The 14,551-nt window shown below is 39.5% G+C and overlaps 8 protein-coding genes across 8 annotated transcripts; 3 read left to right on the top strand and 5 right to left on the bottom strand. All coding sequences in view use genetic code 12, as the record gives it.

Moving 5' to 3' along the window:
• Positions 1–265: 265 nt before the first annotated feature.
• Positions 266–2,479, top strand: ACF2 (Acf2p; the record flags this gene model as incomplete). The annotated part of the gene is made up of 1 exon (XM_051813066.1): positions 266–2,479. One exon carries the CDS (start codon positions 266–268, stop codon positions 2,477–2,479), a length of 2,214 nt encoding a protein of 737 aa, XP_051673265.1.
• Positions 2,480–2,583: 104 nt separating this feature from the next.
• On the bottom strand, positions 2,584–4,947 carry CANMA_001128 (uncharacterized protein; the record flags this gene model as incomplete). Its single annotated transcript, XM_051813064.1, has 1 exon — positions 2,584–4,947. One exon carries the CDS (start codon positions 4,945–4,947, stop codon positions 2,584–2,586), a length of 2,364 nt encoding a protein of 787 aa, XP_051673264.1.
• Positions 4,948–5,078: 131 nt separating this feature from the next.
• Positions 5,079–6,035, top strand: COQ3 (hexaprenyldihydroxybenzoate methyltransferase; the record flags this gene model as incomplete). Its single annotated transcript, XM_051813063.1, has 1 exon — positions 5,079–6,035. One exon carries the CDS (start codon positions 5,079–5,081, stop codon positions 6,033–6,035), a length of 957 nt encoding a protein of 318 aa, XP_051673263.1.
• Positions 6,036–6,095: 60 nt separating this feature from the next.
• On the bottom strand, positions 6,096–6,752 carry CTA1 (Cta1p; the record flags this gene model as incomplete). Its single annotated transcript, XM_051813062.1, has 1 exon — positions 6,096–6,752. One exon carries the CDS (start codon positions 6,750–6,752, stop codon positions 6,096–6,098), a length of 657 nt encoding a protein of 218 aa, XP_051673262.1.
• A 148-nt stretch (positions 6,753–6,900) lies between these two features.
• On the top strand, positions 6,901–8,149 carry FPG1 (Fpg1p; the record flags this gene model as incomplete). Its single annotated transcript, XM_051813061.1, has 2 exons — positions 6,901–6,918; positions 6,977–8,149. 2 exons carry the CDS (start codon positions 6,901–6,903, stop codon positions 8,147–8,149), a joined length of 1,191 nt encoding a protein of 396 aa, XP_051673261.1.
• Positions 8,150–8,211: 62 nt separating this feature from the next.
• HCH1 (Hch1p) lies at positions 8,212–8,718 on the bottom strand (the record flags this gene model as incomplete). Its single annotated transcript, XM_051813060.1, has 2 exons — positions 8,212–8,449; positions 8,693–8,718. 2 exons carry the CDS (start codon positions 8,716–8,718, stop codon positions 8,212–8,214), a joined length of 264 nt encoding a protein of 87 aa, XP_051673260.1.
• A 1,286-nt stretch (positions 8,719–10,004) lies between these two features.
• CANMA_001123 (ATP-dependent DNA/RNA helicase) lies at positions 10,005–11,714 on the bottom strand (the record flags this gene model as incomplete). Its single annotated transcript, XM_051813059.1, has 1 exon — positions 10,005–11,714. The coding sequence occupies one exon, from the start codon at positions 11,712–11,714 to the stop codon at positions 10,005–10,007; it is 1,710 nt and encodes a 569-aa protein (XP_051673259.1).
• A 1,230-nt stretch (positions 11,715–12,944) lies between these two features.
• Positions 12,945–14,234, bottom strand: CANMA_001122 (uncharacterized protein; the record flags this gene model as incomplete). The annotated part of the gene is made up of 1 exon (XM_051813058.1): positions 12,945–14,234. The coding sequence occupies one exon, from the start codon at positions 14,232–14,234 to the stop codon at positions 12,945–12,947; it is 1,290 nt and encodes a 429-aa protein (XP_051673258.1).
• Between the last annotated feature and the right edge of the window lie 317 nt (positions 14,235–14,551).

The following is a 14,551-nucleotide window of genomic DNA, read 5'->3' as shown; positions in this document are numbered from 1 at the left end:
TGTCAACATTACAATTAACCTCATCACGGCCATATTGTACTCAATTTATACTTCAAGAAATGAATAATCCCGTCAATGCAAACGGAATTTATTTTTATGTTTCTTCAAAAGGAATTGGAGTGCGCGTTTCGATACCCGATTCACCCCCAAATGCGGGAAAAATTCCGTTGAAATGATAAACTTAAACACACTATCAAAAAAACAAGAGATCGGCCTTGGCTTACATATCGCGTCTCCAACATAAGCAAAAAGATCTTGAAAAAATATGGGATTGAGGGATTTGAAAAATGCATTCAAACGCATGGATATCCATCATCACGGTCAAAATGTATTACCCAAGCAAAATGAAGCCAATGAAGCCTCCTCGCTGAATTATCAAGAGCAACCGAAGCAGCAGCACCGCCCACTTGGTTCAATAGATGGTGAGGATATATTTGAACAACCAATTGCAGCCGGTGAACCACCACAAATATTTAAACGCAAAAACCATGAACTTACTCCCCAGGGATGTGCATTGGAACAACCAATTCAAACAAACAATTTTTCCAATAATTTGACGTTGGAGGATCAAACGTTTCCAGTTTGGACTCTCCCATACTCTTTGTGGTTAACAAAAGACCCGGGTCAAGATTTTGGATTGGCATTGAATCACACTGATGCAAATCAGAGGGTATTTGGACCAGAGCCGGATGCCAAAGTCGCTCAGTTTTATTTCAACCCACCAAGAATTAAATCATTTGTACTCTCGGGTGAGAACTTTGACAATGTCAGAATGACGTTACATGATCATCGAAAAATGTCTGTAACTGCCAGGCTAGAGATCCCGCAAGGGTGCATTGAGATCCCGTTGATACAAGGTATGGGCTTTATCACTGCTATATATGACAGAATCAAGCCCGTTATTGCTTCGCAAGTTGGGTATCAAGAATTCAAAAAAGTAGGCCAGATTGACGGACTTCAGAAATACCAAGTCAAATTGTTTAATCAAGTCATTTGGTCGATTTATAGTGACATAGAGTTAAATCTAACCGATCCCAACCATATCGTTGGGCAAAGTCCAGGTACAGTGCAAATTTGCCGTGGAGACTCTTCCCACTATGACGATGCTGTTGGTTGTTATCCTACTAGTGCAGATATATCAGGAACGGTGAAAGGTGATTGTGGTGAATACAAGATCAAGTATGACATAAAAGGAAGATCAAGATCGGGTAAAACGATAATCTGGGCCTTACCCCACCATCAAGAAGTTTTGACTTCGGATGGTGAAACTGATCTAAAGCTTGATTCGACTACAAAGGGAGTAATGAAGGCATACAAGACCAACGAGCTAGTCATGCAAGAACAGGGGTTGCCGGTAGATATATTGTGGGATCCATGGACCACTTTTGCAACAGGGGCACATTTTTCCGATTCAACTATACAATTGATTCACCAGGGTGCTACTGAAGAGGTAAAGCAAGATGTTGTTGGTATGGCCAATATAGACTCAATGTACACCTCGGGCAAAATTTTGGACAAGTTTGCTTATATTGCCCACGTTTGTCACTTTATTTTAAAAGATGACAAACTCACCAATGACATCCTCCCCAAGGTTAAACAAGCGATTGAGATTTTTGCCAGAAATCAACAGAAATTCCCATTGGTTTATGACACCACTTGGAAAGGCATTATTTCGTCTGCTGAACCAGGAGCCGATTTTGGAAATTCAAACTACAACGATCATCATTTCCATTACGGTTACCACATACATGCGATTGCTTTGGTTGCCCATATTGATGAGGGTTGGCTACATGCAAACAACAACCTAGTATATGATTACGCAATTGCACTTCTCAGAGATGTTGCTAGTCCTAAAGCCGACCAGTTTTTCCCACAATCTAGATCATTTTGTTGGTATCATGGCCACTCCTTCGCTCATGGAATCTTTGCTTCTGGAGATGGCAAAGATGAAGAGTCGTCGAGTGAGGACTATCATTTCGCTTATGGAATGAAATTGTTTGCAAATGTCGTCCATGATCAAGCAATGGAAAGCAGAGCTAATTTGATGCTTGCCATAATGAAAAGATCGATGAATATGTACATGCTTTTCTCCAACGATAACAAAATCCAGCCAGCCAATTTCATTCCTAATAAAGTGGCTGGAATTTCGTTTGAAAATAAAATCGATTATGCCACCTATTTTGGTAGAGGTACAATTGGTGACGAATGGATCCACGGGATCCACATGTTACCTATAACACCCATTTCTGGATATATCCGTGGGCCAAACTTTGTTAAAGAAGAATGGGATCAGAAATTAGGTCCTATCATTGATAGAATTCCAGATGGCTGGAAAGGTATATTGATGTTGAACAAAGCATTGTATGACCCAAAGAGTTCGTACGATTGGTTTGCTAGAAAAGATTGGGACCCGACCCAGATTGACAATGGTATGTCCAGGACTTGGTCATTGGCATATGTTGGGGGTATCTTGGGTTAATTTTAGAGACAATATATAGTAGTCCTACATGGACACTGGAAGGCAAAAAGGCTTTGATTGCATTTTACATAGACGTTTTACAAATATAATAATATATATACAAATTAAAACCCTTCTGGTACTCCTTTTGCGTGTTTTGCATTTTCCCCCTTGAATCCCAAATACAAATCCACTGGACCATTATCTGTTGCATCCAAGCCTAGCCACTCAGCCTGGCCCAGTTCTATAAGTTTTAGAGTTCTGTAAACGTCCACCGAACTATAAGGCATACCCGTTGAAGGATCAAAGTACTTGACTTCTGTGCCCGAAACCATACAAACCTTTTTATTACCATTGGGTAAGTACAACCCTGTAGGAGCCTCAGTTTGTATTACTATTTCTGCAGAATCATTTTCTTCGTCGTTTTCAGCGACTTCAACAATATCTTGCTGAATCCCCAATCGAGGCAACTTTTTCAATTCGTCAAACATTGGATCATCTTCATTGAGCTCAGAAATGGGTGTGAATAGATCATTCTCCCTATTGTCTTTTTTTGTAGCATATGGGTTTTCCTGTTTTCCTATACGAAGTAAGTTTTTAACTTCATTAGACCTTCTTGCTGCCAGCCAGAGTGATTGCTCGCCAAATAGGATCTGTTTGACATTACTAGCGGTAAGTCTGAATTGTCGTTTGTCTTCGTCAAAATCGGCAAGATAAATCGTATTCCGACTCACTTTTTGAATTGGCCCTTCAAATATTTCTTTATACGTTTGGTCATCTGTCGTATCATTTGGCAAATGATCGTCTGGAATTGGGGTGCCCTCAACCGAGCTTATTTCAGATACCTCATTATTCGGAGTATCCTCGGTCGATTCTTGTTTTATGGGCGATGGCCTGCTTTCCTTATCGTTGAGCTCGTCGGCAAATTTTACGCGCTTAGGTGAGTGACTCTCTGTGATGCTCAAAGCTTCTTTATTGGCAAGGTTTATAAAGGATTCCAGACCAGCTGGTGGCTCAGTCGGGGCCTCTTCGTTTCCCTTTTTAAGATCGTCATTCTGTTCCTCCCCATTAGCTACAATGCCCTCATCTTTTGTCTCTGATTTGTCCTCATTATTTGCATCAGATGTGCCCTTACTTGCTTCAGTTGAATCTTCAACAGTCCCGTGTGGCTCTGGTGCTTTCAAATGTTCTTCCAATGTTAAATCCTCTTTAAATTTATCGTCGACTCTTGTCTCAACTAAAGTAACTCCATCCCCCAGATTTTCTCCTTCTTCACTCGGTTCAGTTTTCACTTTGATTTGATCAGTTTGCTTCGAATCACTTGTATTTCCATCCTCTTCTTTTTGGTCAATGATTTCAACCTCCGATGTTGTTAAGGTGTCACCCTTACTCTCGTGTTCGATGACCTTCTTCATCAATAAACAGTTGATACTTTCAAGACGATCTTCCTCTTCTTCTTGTGCTCTCTTCTTTGCATCCGCCAATGCTCTTTGGTACGGTGACGAGTAGTCAATTGAAAACGGCGCTCTAATAACAGCCACTTCGTCTTCATTTCCCTTCTTTTTCTTGCCTAGTCTTTTTCTCTTTTTCATGTAAAGTTCAAATTGTCTTCTTGCTTCTGCCACCTCTTCATTTGGAGTCACGTATATTCCCTTGCTTACCCATCGTAGGACATTCTGTAATTTAGTCCTCTTTGACAAAAGCGATTGTCTTTGTCGCTCCTTTTTCACAATTTCCTGCTCCTTAAATCGGTTCAAAGATTCTATATTTTCTTTTTCAGTTTCAGCAGCTTGTGCCAATCTCTCGGCCTGTGTCAACTCTTTAACATATTTTCTCTCAACGGGTACATACTTGGCTTTTCTCTCCTCACTTTCCTTTAAGCGGTCAATCAACGCTTGTTTACTTTCAACAGCTGAAGCTCGAGAAGATGACCTCCTGCTTGACATCAACAATGAGTCAGAGGTAACCAAAGGTGACCTCTTTGACCGCTTTACAACTGGCTTTTCACTCACCTTTTTGATCTGAGGTATCACTGTCTTTTTCCTCCTTTTTCGTATCCTTTCCTGCTTCTGCAATTCTTTTTCTCCTTCGCTTTCATCTGACTCCGACGCTGATAAATCTGAATCTGATAATACATCATCTGAATTTACCTCTTGTGTCTCTTCACCTGCTTCGTCTCGTTCATCACCAGAATCGGGCGGTATCATGTCACCTGTTTTACCACTACCCTCTTCGTCCTCATCTTGTTCGTCGAGTAATGATTCTTCTTCCATATCCTCGTCAACAAACTCCTGGTCATCCTCGTCGTCTTGAAATAGTAGATTCACATTCTCATCATCTTCAGTAGTAAACTGGCTGGGTGACTTTTCTACTTCATTTGCCTCCCCCTCCAACTCAATAAGCTGTTTTAGCCTAGATCCAGCATTTGAGCGTCTAACTCTAGTAGCCATCAAACTCTCAAATATCTCATCATCCTCTGAGTCACTCATTGCCTATTAAATTGTCGAACAGTCTGTCCTCAGTTGTAGTATTTGGTGTTTTTTTTTCCAGTGCCTCTAAATATTTAATCCGCCAAAGTTTTCTCTCCAGACTTGTACCGACACAACCAACTTCAACAGCAATGAATAGTAGAAGGGGTGCAACTGCCCTATGCAGGTGGCAGTCGGTCCGATTCTTTTCCAAGTGCCAAGCATGCTTCCACGATGCTCCTAAATTTACCTCGTCCTCAGCCTCAGAGATGGCACACTTTAATGCCCTCGCTTCATCATGGTGGGATGTCAATGGGCCTCAGCGTATTTTGCACAAGATGAACTTGTTGCGTATGGACTTTATATATGACACAATCCTGCTGCATATAAAGCTAAATTCTAATGTCAACTCACCAGACGATCAAATTTACATCCCTCCATATAATGTTGACTTGTTGCCAGTGCCAGTACGGGAGAGGATAATTTTGGACCAAGAGGAGCGAAAGGAGGAAATATTAGAAACAAGCAAATTCAAGGTTCTAGACGTTGGATGTGGTGGTGGTATCTTATCAGAGTCAATGGCAAGGTCTCCGTTTGTAGCTAGTGTTAAGGGAATAGACTTGTCAACTGACGTATTAGAAGCAGCAAAGATACATAAGGCCAAAGACCCGATGTTGGAGAGTAAATTGTTGTACGAGTTGTCGGCAATAGAAGACACGCCAAAAGAAGAAAGGTTTGATGTTGTCACTATGTTTGAAGTTTTGGAACATGTGGATTACCCATCACGAGTACTTCTCGAAGGTTTGGAGAGATTAGAAGTTGGTGGTTGGTTGTTCCTTTCGACTATTAACAGAGACCCGGTAAGTTGGTTTACAACGATATTGATGGGGGAGCATATATTGAGGATTGTACCTGTTGGAACACACACGTTAGAAAAGTACATTAATCAATACGAAATCAAAGATTGGGTCGAAGAGGATAACCAGAGAAGAGAAAAGTATCAAGTTGTGGATACGAGAGGATGTGTGTATATTCCTGCTTACGGATGGGAGTTTACTTCGTGTCCAAACATTGGCAATTATTTCATGGCTATACAACGAAAGTTCTAATAGGAGCTGTATCCCTGATTCATGTGCATGTACATAGCTTTACATGAAAGTGATGGTTTCCTAATTTGCAATCTTTTCAGTCTTTTCTGGTTCTTCGTCGATAAAAGTAGGAATTTTGTCTGAACTAGCAGGTTCTGTATCGTTCAAGTAGCTTGGAGCGCCTATTCCACTCTCGGCCATTTCATTTTCGAAATCAATTTCTTCTCCCAAGGCTTCCAATTCAGCGTCTAATTCACTTTCGCTCACTTCATCTGGTACGTCGTAGCTTGTTGAAAGAGCCTCCTGCAATTCGTTCGACTTGTCTATTATATCTAACATTTCATCTTGTAAATTTTCAAGCTCGTCGATATTTATCTTTCCATATGTCTTTTTCAATTCCTTGTTTGCTGTCTTCATGGCATTAATTGTCACCATAGTGTTTTGCAAGTTATCTGTTGTCATTGTTGCTTGTGACATATTCCACGACTGGTTCTCTAGTTGATCCTTTTGTGCCTCAATCTGCTTCCGCTGTCTTAACAATTTGAGAGCCTTTTGCTTCAACGATGACTTTCCCGGCCCATCACGCATTCGACTTATCTTTTGCTGGTACGTTGATAATTCTGAATTTATTTTGCTTAATTTGACATCTAGAGAACTGACTCTCTCATCTATTCCCTTGATAGCATCATTCAATGATGGTTTGGGTACAGCATTCTTAGTTCCAAATAATCTATTCATAATGTTGCCAAGTTGGTTGTATTGTTGGTTCAGATGTTGCCATCCAAAATTATCTCTGAGGGGGGGTTCATTTTTTGTACAACGCGAAACTCGGCAAAGAAGGCCCTTTTTTGGAAATGTAATTTGCAAAGTTGAGAAGTACCAAGCAATGCCTGAGGTAGCAGAGGTATGTCTACACATATGCTGAAATAGACAGTCACTGAGACTAAACTAACACAACTTAGGTGGCTCATGTTTGTGCTTTATTGAAAAGGAATGTTTTAGGGTTTAGAATTAAAAAAGTCAATCTATCTTTGGACCCATTGTTGTTTCCCGTACTTAAAGAGTCGAAAGATCCAAATGCAGAATTGGAGAAGATGAAAGCCAACCTCGTGGACTTGCGTATTGACTCGGTTGGAAGACACGGAAAATACTTTTGGCTCAGATTGAATAAAGAAGCGCTGGCGCAACTGAGCGTACTACTTATGCACTTTGGAATGACTGGAATGATTAAAATAAGAAATGTGAAATCGCATTTGGTGTTTATGGAAAATGGTGGTGATAAAAAGATTTTGAAAGAACTAGAAGAGCCCAAGCAGGAAGATGATATTAAAGTGGAATTGGAGACCGAATGGCCACCAAAGTTTTCCAAATTCGAAATAGACTTGGTAAAGGATGATTTCAAATTAGAACTTTCATTTGTGGACCCACGAAGATTAGGAAGAGTACGGCTTATTTCAGACGAAAATGCAGCAACCGACAAAGGGTTGCTTCGGTTGCCCCCATTGAGTGCATTAGGTCCGGATTATAGCAAACCCGAGATTGTCAAGGAAGACGCTAATTTTGTATTTGGTGATCCTGACCCTTCTGATCATGGAAGGCCAAGATTAAACTTGCATGAATTTAACAACCTCATTTTGTCAAAAAAGAAGCCCATTAAAAGCTTGCTTCTAGACCAGGCTTACTTTGCTGGCGTTGGGAACTGGGTTGGTGATGAGGTGCTATTTCATGCAAAGTTGCATCCCAATGAGATTATCTCGAGCAAAGTTGAACGCAAGTCCGGAGAAGTTGATCCTGTTATTGAAAGATTGTATCAATCTTTGATATATGTATGTGAGGAAGCGGTTAAGTGTGAAGGCGACTCCAAAAGGTTTCCGCTGAACTGGTTGATGTTGCATAGATGGGGTAAGGCTAGAAAGAAACAGGGCAAAGCAAAGACCAAGGAAGGATATGTCTTGGACCACATCACTGTTGGGGGCAGAACTAGCTGTTTTGCTCCAGAAATACAACGACTATTGAAAAAGCAGTTTAAGGTTGAGGATGATGTGAAGAGTTCTACCTCTCCAAGAAAAAGGAACCTGATTGATGAGGAAGAAGAAAAGCCAGTAAACCGCGGCGGAAAGAAGAGCAAAGTATAAAATACGAAATAGTATGTACTTTATTGCATAGCTCCTGTAAGAAACTATCATTCTATCAAAATCTATGTCTCTGCGTGTTGTACATCTTTTGCATGTGCTTCTAGCAAATCCGGTTGAAACTTGACCAACTTTGAGGTCAACAAAGGTATCAAATTCTTGCGTAACTCGGATGGCCCATTATCAACATCGATCTCGTAAATGTATTCACTCTCGTCTTGATCGTGTTCAAACTCGGCTATGGTGATGGTTCCTGAAATACGTTCACCTTCGTTCAGGTTGTTCTTTGCCTTTCCCAGGACACTAAAGACGAGCTTTAAATCGTATATGCACAACACTTTTCCCTTTCTTTGGGTAACATCGCAATGTCCAGTTACTGACTGAATGTCTGATATGCAAAAACTGTACTCATCGTTTTCAAAAGTTGTATCCTTTACGTTGTTGTTGAAATATGCTTTTGCCCAAGGCAAACAATTTTTATCTACCCAGTGCCTTTGGAGGAGTTAGTAGTTGCCCACTTTTGTTGACTTAGTATCATATACATACCAGTTGTTAGGGTTGTGGACCACCATTCTTAGATCACCTACAGAATTGCTAGAAAATGAAAAACACCTGGTTGTGAAAAGTTTCAAAAACTTCTACGAAATTCTAGAGCTACCAACTGCGAAATTTATAAAACGGAGCAGGTTGGTTCAGCATAATGTCTTACAGGTCTCGTTAAGCTTTCAAGAGTAGTCCTGGTCTGTAATAAAATGATGAATTGCTTGAAATACAATACTATTCATCAGGCATATGAATACAGTCTAAGACTCATTATCACCTTTTTAAAAGATAGTAGTGGACCTCACAGACCCCCCACCCATAGGTAAAATGCACACTCAAATCAACTCAAACCTATTGATGTACCTTAGAAACCATAAGATAAAAGATAATCAAGATCAGCTCGTGAGTTGGAGGGCCTTTCGCGAGTGCTTCTCTTCCATCCAAATGTTGAACTCCCACGTTTGATCTCAACCAACACAGGCCGCGACACGTCAACGAGAATTATTTTTTTTCTTCTTTTCCTCCTTTTCTATTGTTTCTAAATTTAAACTTGGAAAAAGAAAAAAAAAAAAACATCCAAAACTGCAAACGGTGATTTCAATCAATAAAGGGTTCAACACGGGTTTCATTACCAACAGGTGTGCAGTCGCGGTTCAGAAGATATGTCGCTACCTTTATCAAAAGATGCGATTCAACTCGATGATTTGGAGAAATCATCTTCGACTACAGCTTTCAAAATCAACGACAACCATCACTTGCATCCGAGCTCCAAACTTATTCTAAAAAGACTATACTTTGCTTTGATAGTAGAGACTATAATTTCGCTCAGCGTATACCACGAGTACCAAAAGATATCTGAATTCAACCAGTTGTTGGCGCCGACCCTCTTGGGCTGTTTTTCTGGAGCATTAGCACAATCAATAAATCAATTTTCAAGGAGAAAGTTCAAACTAAGCAAAATAATTGAATTTATGATTTGGGGGAGCATAAACGGGTACTTCACAGTGACGTGGATAAACTTGTTGATGCAGCGATGTGAAAATATCTTCTATCGTATACTACTTGATCAAGCCATCGGAGCACCCACTTTTCAATTAATATTCAATATCTTAAACGCATTATGGGATCATGGAGAGGTATTTACAAAAACTACAAGAAATGCATACTTCAAGTCATTAAAGTATAGTTATTGCTATTGGCCATTCTTTAGTATTTTACTGTTTCTGTTTATACCACAGACAATGATGTTTCCGTGCAACTGTTTGGCAAATTTGATCTGGAATTTGATTTTAAGTAGATTGGCATAATAGATGTTTTATTTCTTGAATGTTTTCAATGGGTCTTGTTTTCTTCTCGGCTTTCCTTTCTTTCTGTGTTTATTCACCTTGTTCTTGTGGAAGGGAACAAACCCGATATTTTTCACATCGCTTCTTGCACTCTCTGGTAAAAGATATTCTGGGAGATTTCTCAAATGCGCTTGAACTCTTGCTGGATGTAACTCCTTATCATGTCTCAAACTAGCCAAATTTTGAGGGTTTTCCTGAAAGAATCTCTTTAATTTCTCTGAGTTAATTAATTCGTTTTTCAATTCTTTCACTCTTGCTTCTCTGATGGCGGTTTGTGTTACCGCCCTGAATGCATCATCTGCACGGTATCTAAACCCTTCAACCTGCTTCATGTCAAATTGATATGGCTTTATTTCAAAGCCATTCTTTTCTTGTTGTTTGATGATTCTGCTCAAAACTTTTTCATCTTTCTTGGCCGTTGGTAAAGTTGCTGTCTTGTGTTTTCCCACCTCCTTTACCGGAATCACAAACGAAAGAGCCATTCCTGATTTCCCGGCTCTAGCAGTTCTACCAATTCGGTGCACATATGCTTTCGATGTAGTAGGAAGATCAAAGTTCAAAACACAAGCCACATTTTTGAAATCTACACCACGGGATACGCCATACTCCTTATCCTTTTTTGATTTCTTGGACTTTGATTTTGCTTCTTTATCAGCACTCTTTCCCTCTTCTACAATCTCTCCTTCCTCTCTCTCGACAGAAATCTCGTCTGTTGCAATTAGCAAATGGTAGACATTCTTGTTGAACTCTTCGACGATATGTAGTCTCGAGTTTATTGGCAATTCGCTATTCAAGATGCAGCATCTTATACCAAACTGTTCCAAAAATAGTTTCAATCTGTATCCCCTGTCGATGCTGTTGACAAAGACAATTGTTTTACCCTTGATCAAGTTTAACTTGAAAATAACATAACTTAATAGAAACTTATCAAACTCTGTGGTTTTGGCGTAAAACTGGACCAATTTATCATTGCTACTTTGTTCGTCATCCAATTTCAAGATGGCTGGTTTAGTACAAAATTTTGTCTTGAGCTCGTTTATATCGTCATTGAGCGTTGCCGACATCAAGAATGTTTGCAAATTTTTCTTGACTGGTAAGTACGATTCCAACTTTGCCAAGTCTTCCAAGTAACCGAAACTCAAAATCAAGTCAACCTCATCAATGGTCAAGTTCCTCACTGTGCTCAAGTCTATGGGGGACTTCTCATCATTCATTTCCAAAATTTGGATCAACTTGCTTGGTGTGGAAATGATAATTTCAGGTCTGTTCGCTAGTAAGGAGTTCAAAACTTGGTCACTGTAACTTGATGATAGATTCAAAATGCCTATTTTCTTGTTGCTGTGTCTAATCAACTGCTCCATGAATTGATATACTTGATTCGATAATTCTCTAGTGGGTACAAGTACAACAGACTTTATACCAGGGCCAGAATCTTCAAGCAACAAGTTCTGAATTATCGGTATAGCGTAGGCGGCAGTTTTACCTGATCCGGTTGATGCTTTAGCAATAATATCTCTCTTCTCATCCAATGCCAAGGGTATAGCACTGCTTTGTATAAGTGTCGGATTCTCAAACCCAAGTTGATCGATAGCCTGTAGTAACCTTGGGTCAAGATTCAATGATTTCCAAGTAGTGTCCTCGTCTACATAAGTTGACGATGCAGCTGTGGTCGTTGACATGTTCGTTGTTGAGATGAGATGAGATAAAATGAGATGAGCGTGAAGTTTATTTCACTTAATTCATTCTTTTTTTTTTTCTTCTTCTTTTTTGTAAGCTAAATTCTGTGAATCGAAATGGCTGCCAAAAATTGCAAGGAAAAATGGACCTTGCTTTAATGAGGGAACTGAAAAATCAAAGCGTAGATGGGTAATGTAAGTGTATTAAAGAGAACAGCTGAAGATTATACAATATGGTTTTTAGGCGCCTTGTAGGCACTGTAGACTGTAATATGTATAATTGTATCAAATCTAACGCTTCAATTGATTTTAGCCATATTGACAGCACAAGTATTTGTATAACTATTTTAAACACATTGTCAAAGCTAACAGCTTTCACGTGTGTACATTTCGATTTTGATATATTTGTTTTAAATTAAACACAAAATTTTGCAAATAAACTACCAGAATACATCCCAAAGTTTTAAGGTGTCGTTATATTGATCTAGAATATTCTACAATCTAGAACATATACAGAATCAATAACCCACGGTTATTAATGAAGTATATAACCAAGTGGATAAATGCTATTTCGTCTGACAAATACCTTCGAACGGCAAATATGATGTTCATGAATACTTTGTGCATGTTTCACCACAGAAGTAAGTATCCGAAAGGCAAAATACAGCTTAAAGTATTCTCCAGCTCATCCCATCCCACGATGAGATATCCAATCTGTAATAATATAAATATGACAGGTTTAGGACATAAAAGTATATAGTTTATATAGTTTAGAAATTAATGAAAAATACACGTATAGGTTTTATCGTACAATATTTCTACGAATCAAGGTAACAAATATCAACCAACAACTTAACCAAACATAAAAGCGTGAAGCAATACCTTTTGAAATTTCAGCATTGGCGGTCTTAAATTAGACATAAAATGGTATACTTTGCAACCAAGTCACATTATACTCACCTGAAAACCATGTAAAATTCAACGTGTTATAAAACCGTAAAGTTAAATTCAACAACAATTGGGGCGTGTGGCGTAGTTGGTAGCGCGTCTGCCTTGCAAGCAGAAGGTCATGAGTTCGACTCTCATCTCGTCCAATTGATTTTTTTGTTTTTTTGCACCTATTGGAGCTGAGACTTTGACTGTTTGTGAGTTGTCGACTATTGCAGCACGTCCTTTACGTTCAACCACATTCGTTGAAATAATTAATCTATTATTCTATCTAAATGGTATACTCTAAACATCAGTGGATGCATCCTTTCTTGATCTCCTCGTAAGCATCCGAACCAAGTGCGACCCTATGGAACGAGCTTCATTGGCAATGCTGTTCTCATCATCTATCTCATCATTAATCTCATTATCATGCGCATGGTCGCCAGCGATCGTGCGCTCCCTAGTTAGTGGCTCATCCATACCATAGACTGGGAAAACGTTTTTGGGCGACCGGACGGAAGCTAGCGAGCCTCTTCGTCTGTTACTAAGTCTAGAAGTTGCAGAAGCGTGAGATTCGAGGTATGGTCGTGGTTCAAGATTAGATTGAGATTCTAACATCTCTGATTCAGTAGAACCATTGGAATTGGAAACCGAATTTTTTTCTTCATTGTCCTTATTGACTTCAACATCATCATGGAGAACGGGGTCTTTTTGCCGTACAACTCTTGAGTCTTGCATCAATTCAGGCTGTTGATCTCTGAATTCATATTGTGGCAAATTCAATTCTTTCTTGTCCCGTTCAACCACGTATATATGCATATACCAACATATCACTATGCCAAAAAATGTGCCTCCAATAATGTTTCCAATGGTTCCGGGCAACAAGAGCTTCCAGCAGATTTCACCCCAGGGTTCAGAAGAATGGTTGATTTTGCCAAGAACAACAAGATACTGGTCAGCAACACAATGTGTAAAATCCAATGAGATGAAGGAGAAAACTGGTAAATACAACATGAGGAATTTCACATGCAATGGTTTAGCCATGATTTGCAAGTAGATTGCCAAGCTAACAAAAAAGTTTCCCGCAATACCCTTGAGCAAGTTCTCTACGAACGAGTACTCCATTTTCGATGCTAAAACTTCGTGAGTTCCACCAATAAACGCCTGGCTTGTAGTCGTATTGGAATAATGACTAATGATATATCCGACAAAAATGTTTCCCACGAGGTTAAACCACCAGGAGACCAACCAATTTATTACCAAGTCCAATACCGATACTCCGCGTCGACATAAGGCGACTGTGAAAAAAAGAACGTTTGCATTGAACAATTCTGCTCCCATAATGACGACGTAAAATAGCCCTATTGGATAGAAAGACCCCAGTAGAAACCTAAGTAAACCAGGATTATTCTCGCTAATTGATGGCAACATTGAATGAACTAGTAGATTAAGCATTCCACCGACTGAAAATAGAATGGCACCCACGATGGCATTTATAAGTAACGTATCTGGCTTTAGCCGCGACTTTTTCATCCCCGTGGCAACAACAGCCAATGCCGCCTCGTAGGTAGTGAGATAGTGATTATCGTCCATACAATGTGCTTCTTATGGGAGGTTTTTGTTGTTGAGATGCTTGCTTTCGGCTATTAATCATGCGAATTTTTTTTTTGTTGTTGCGGATTAAAGTTTGATTTATAGTTTGAGAACAAAAATAGATTTTTCGGCAGTAAAGTGGAACAATTACTGATATAATAATTGACACAATTCTGGTCGGAAAAGACTGACTGTCGTAAGTGGAACATAATTTCCAGGATTACGACAGGTAAACCATTTGTACTGATACTTATAAGTTCTTAGGCGCAAATGGCTGGCACATGTGAGACACTTGAAGTGGGAGCATTTCCCGTGTA

This window comes from Candida margitis (assembly GCF_024628925.1).
Source record: "Candida margitis strain CBS 14175 chromosome Unknown scaffold35, whole genome shotgun sequence".
Lineage (NCBI taxonomy): Eukaryota > Fungi > Ascomycota > Pichiomycetes > Serinales > Debaryomycetaceae > Lodderomyces > Lodderomyces margitis.
This window is presented reverse-complemented; position numbering and strand designations above follow the sequence as displayed.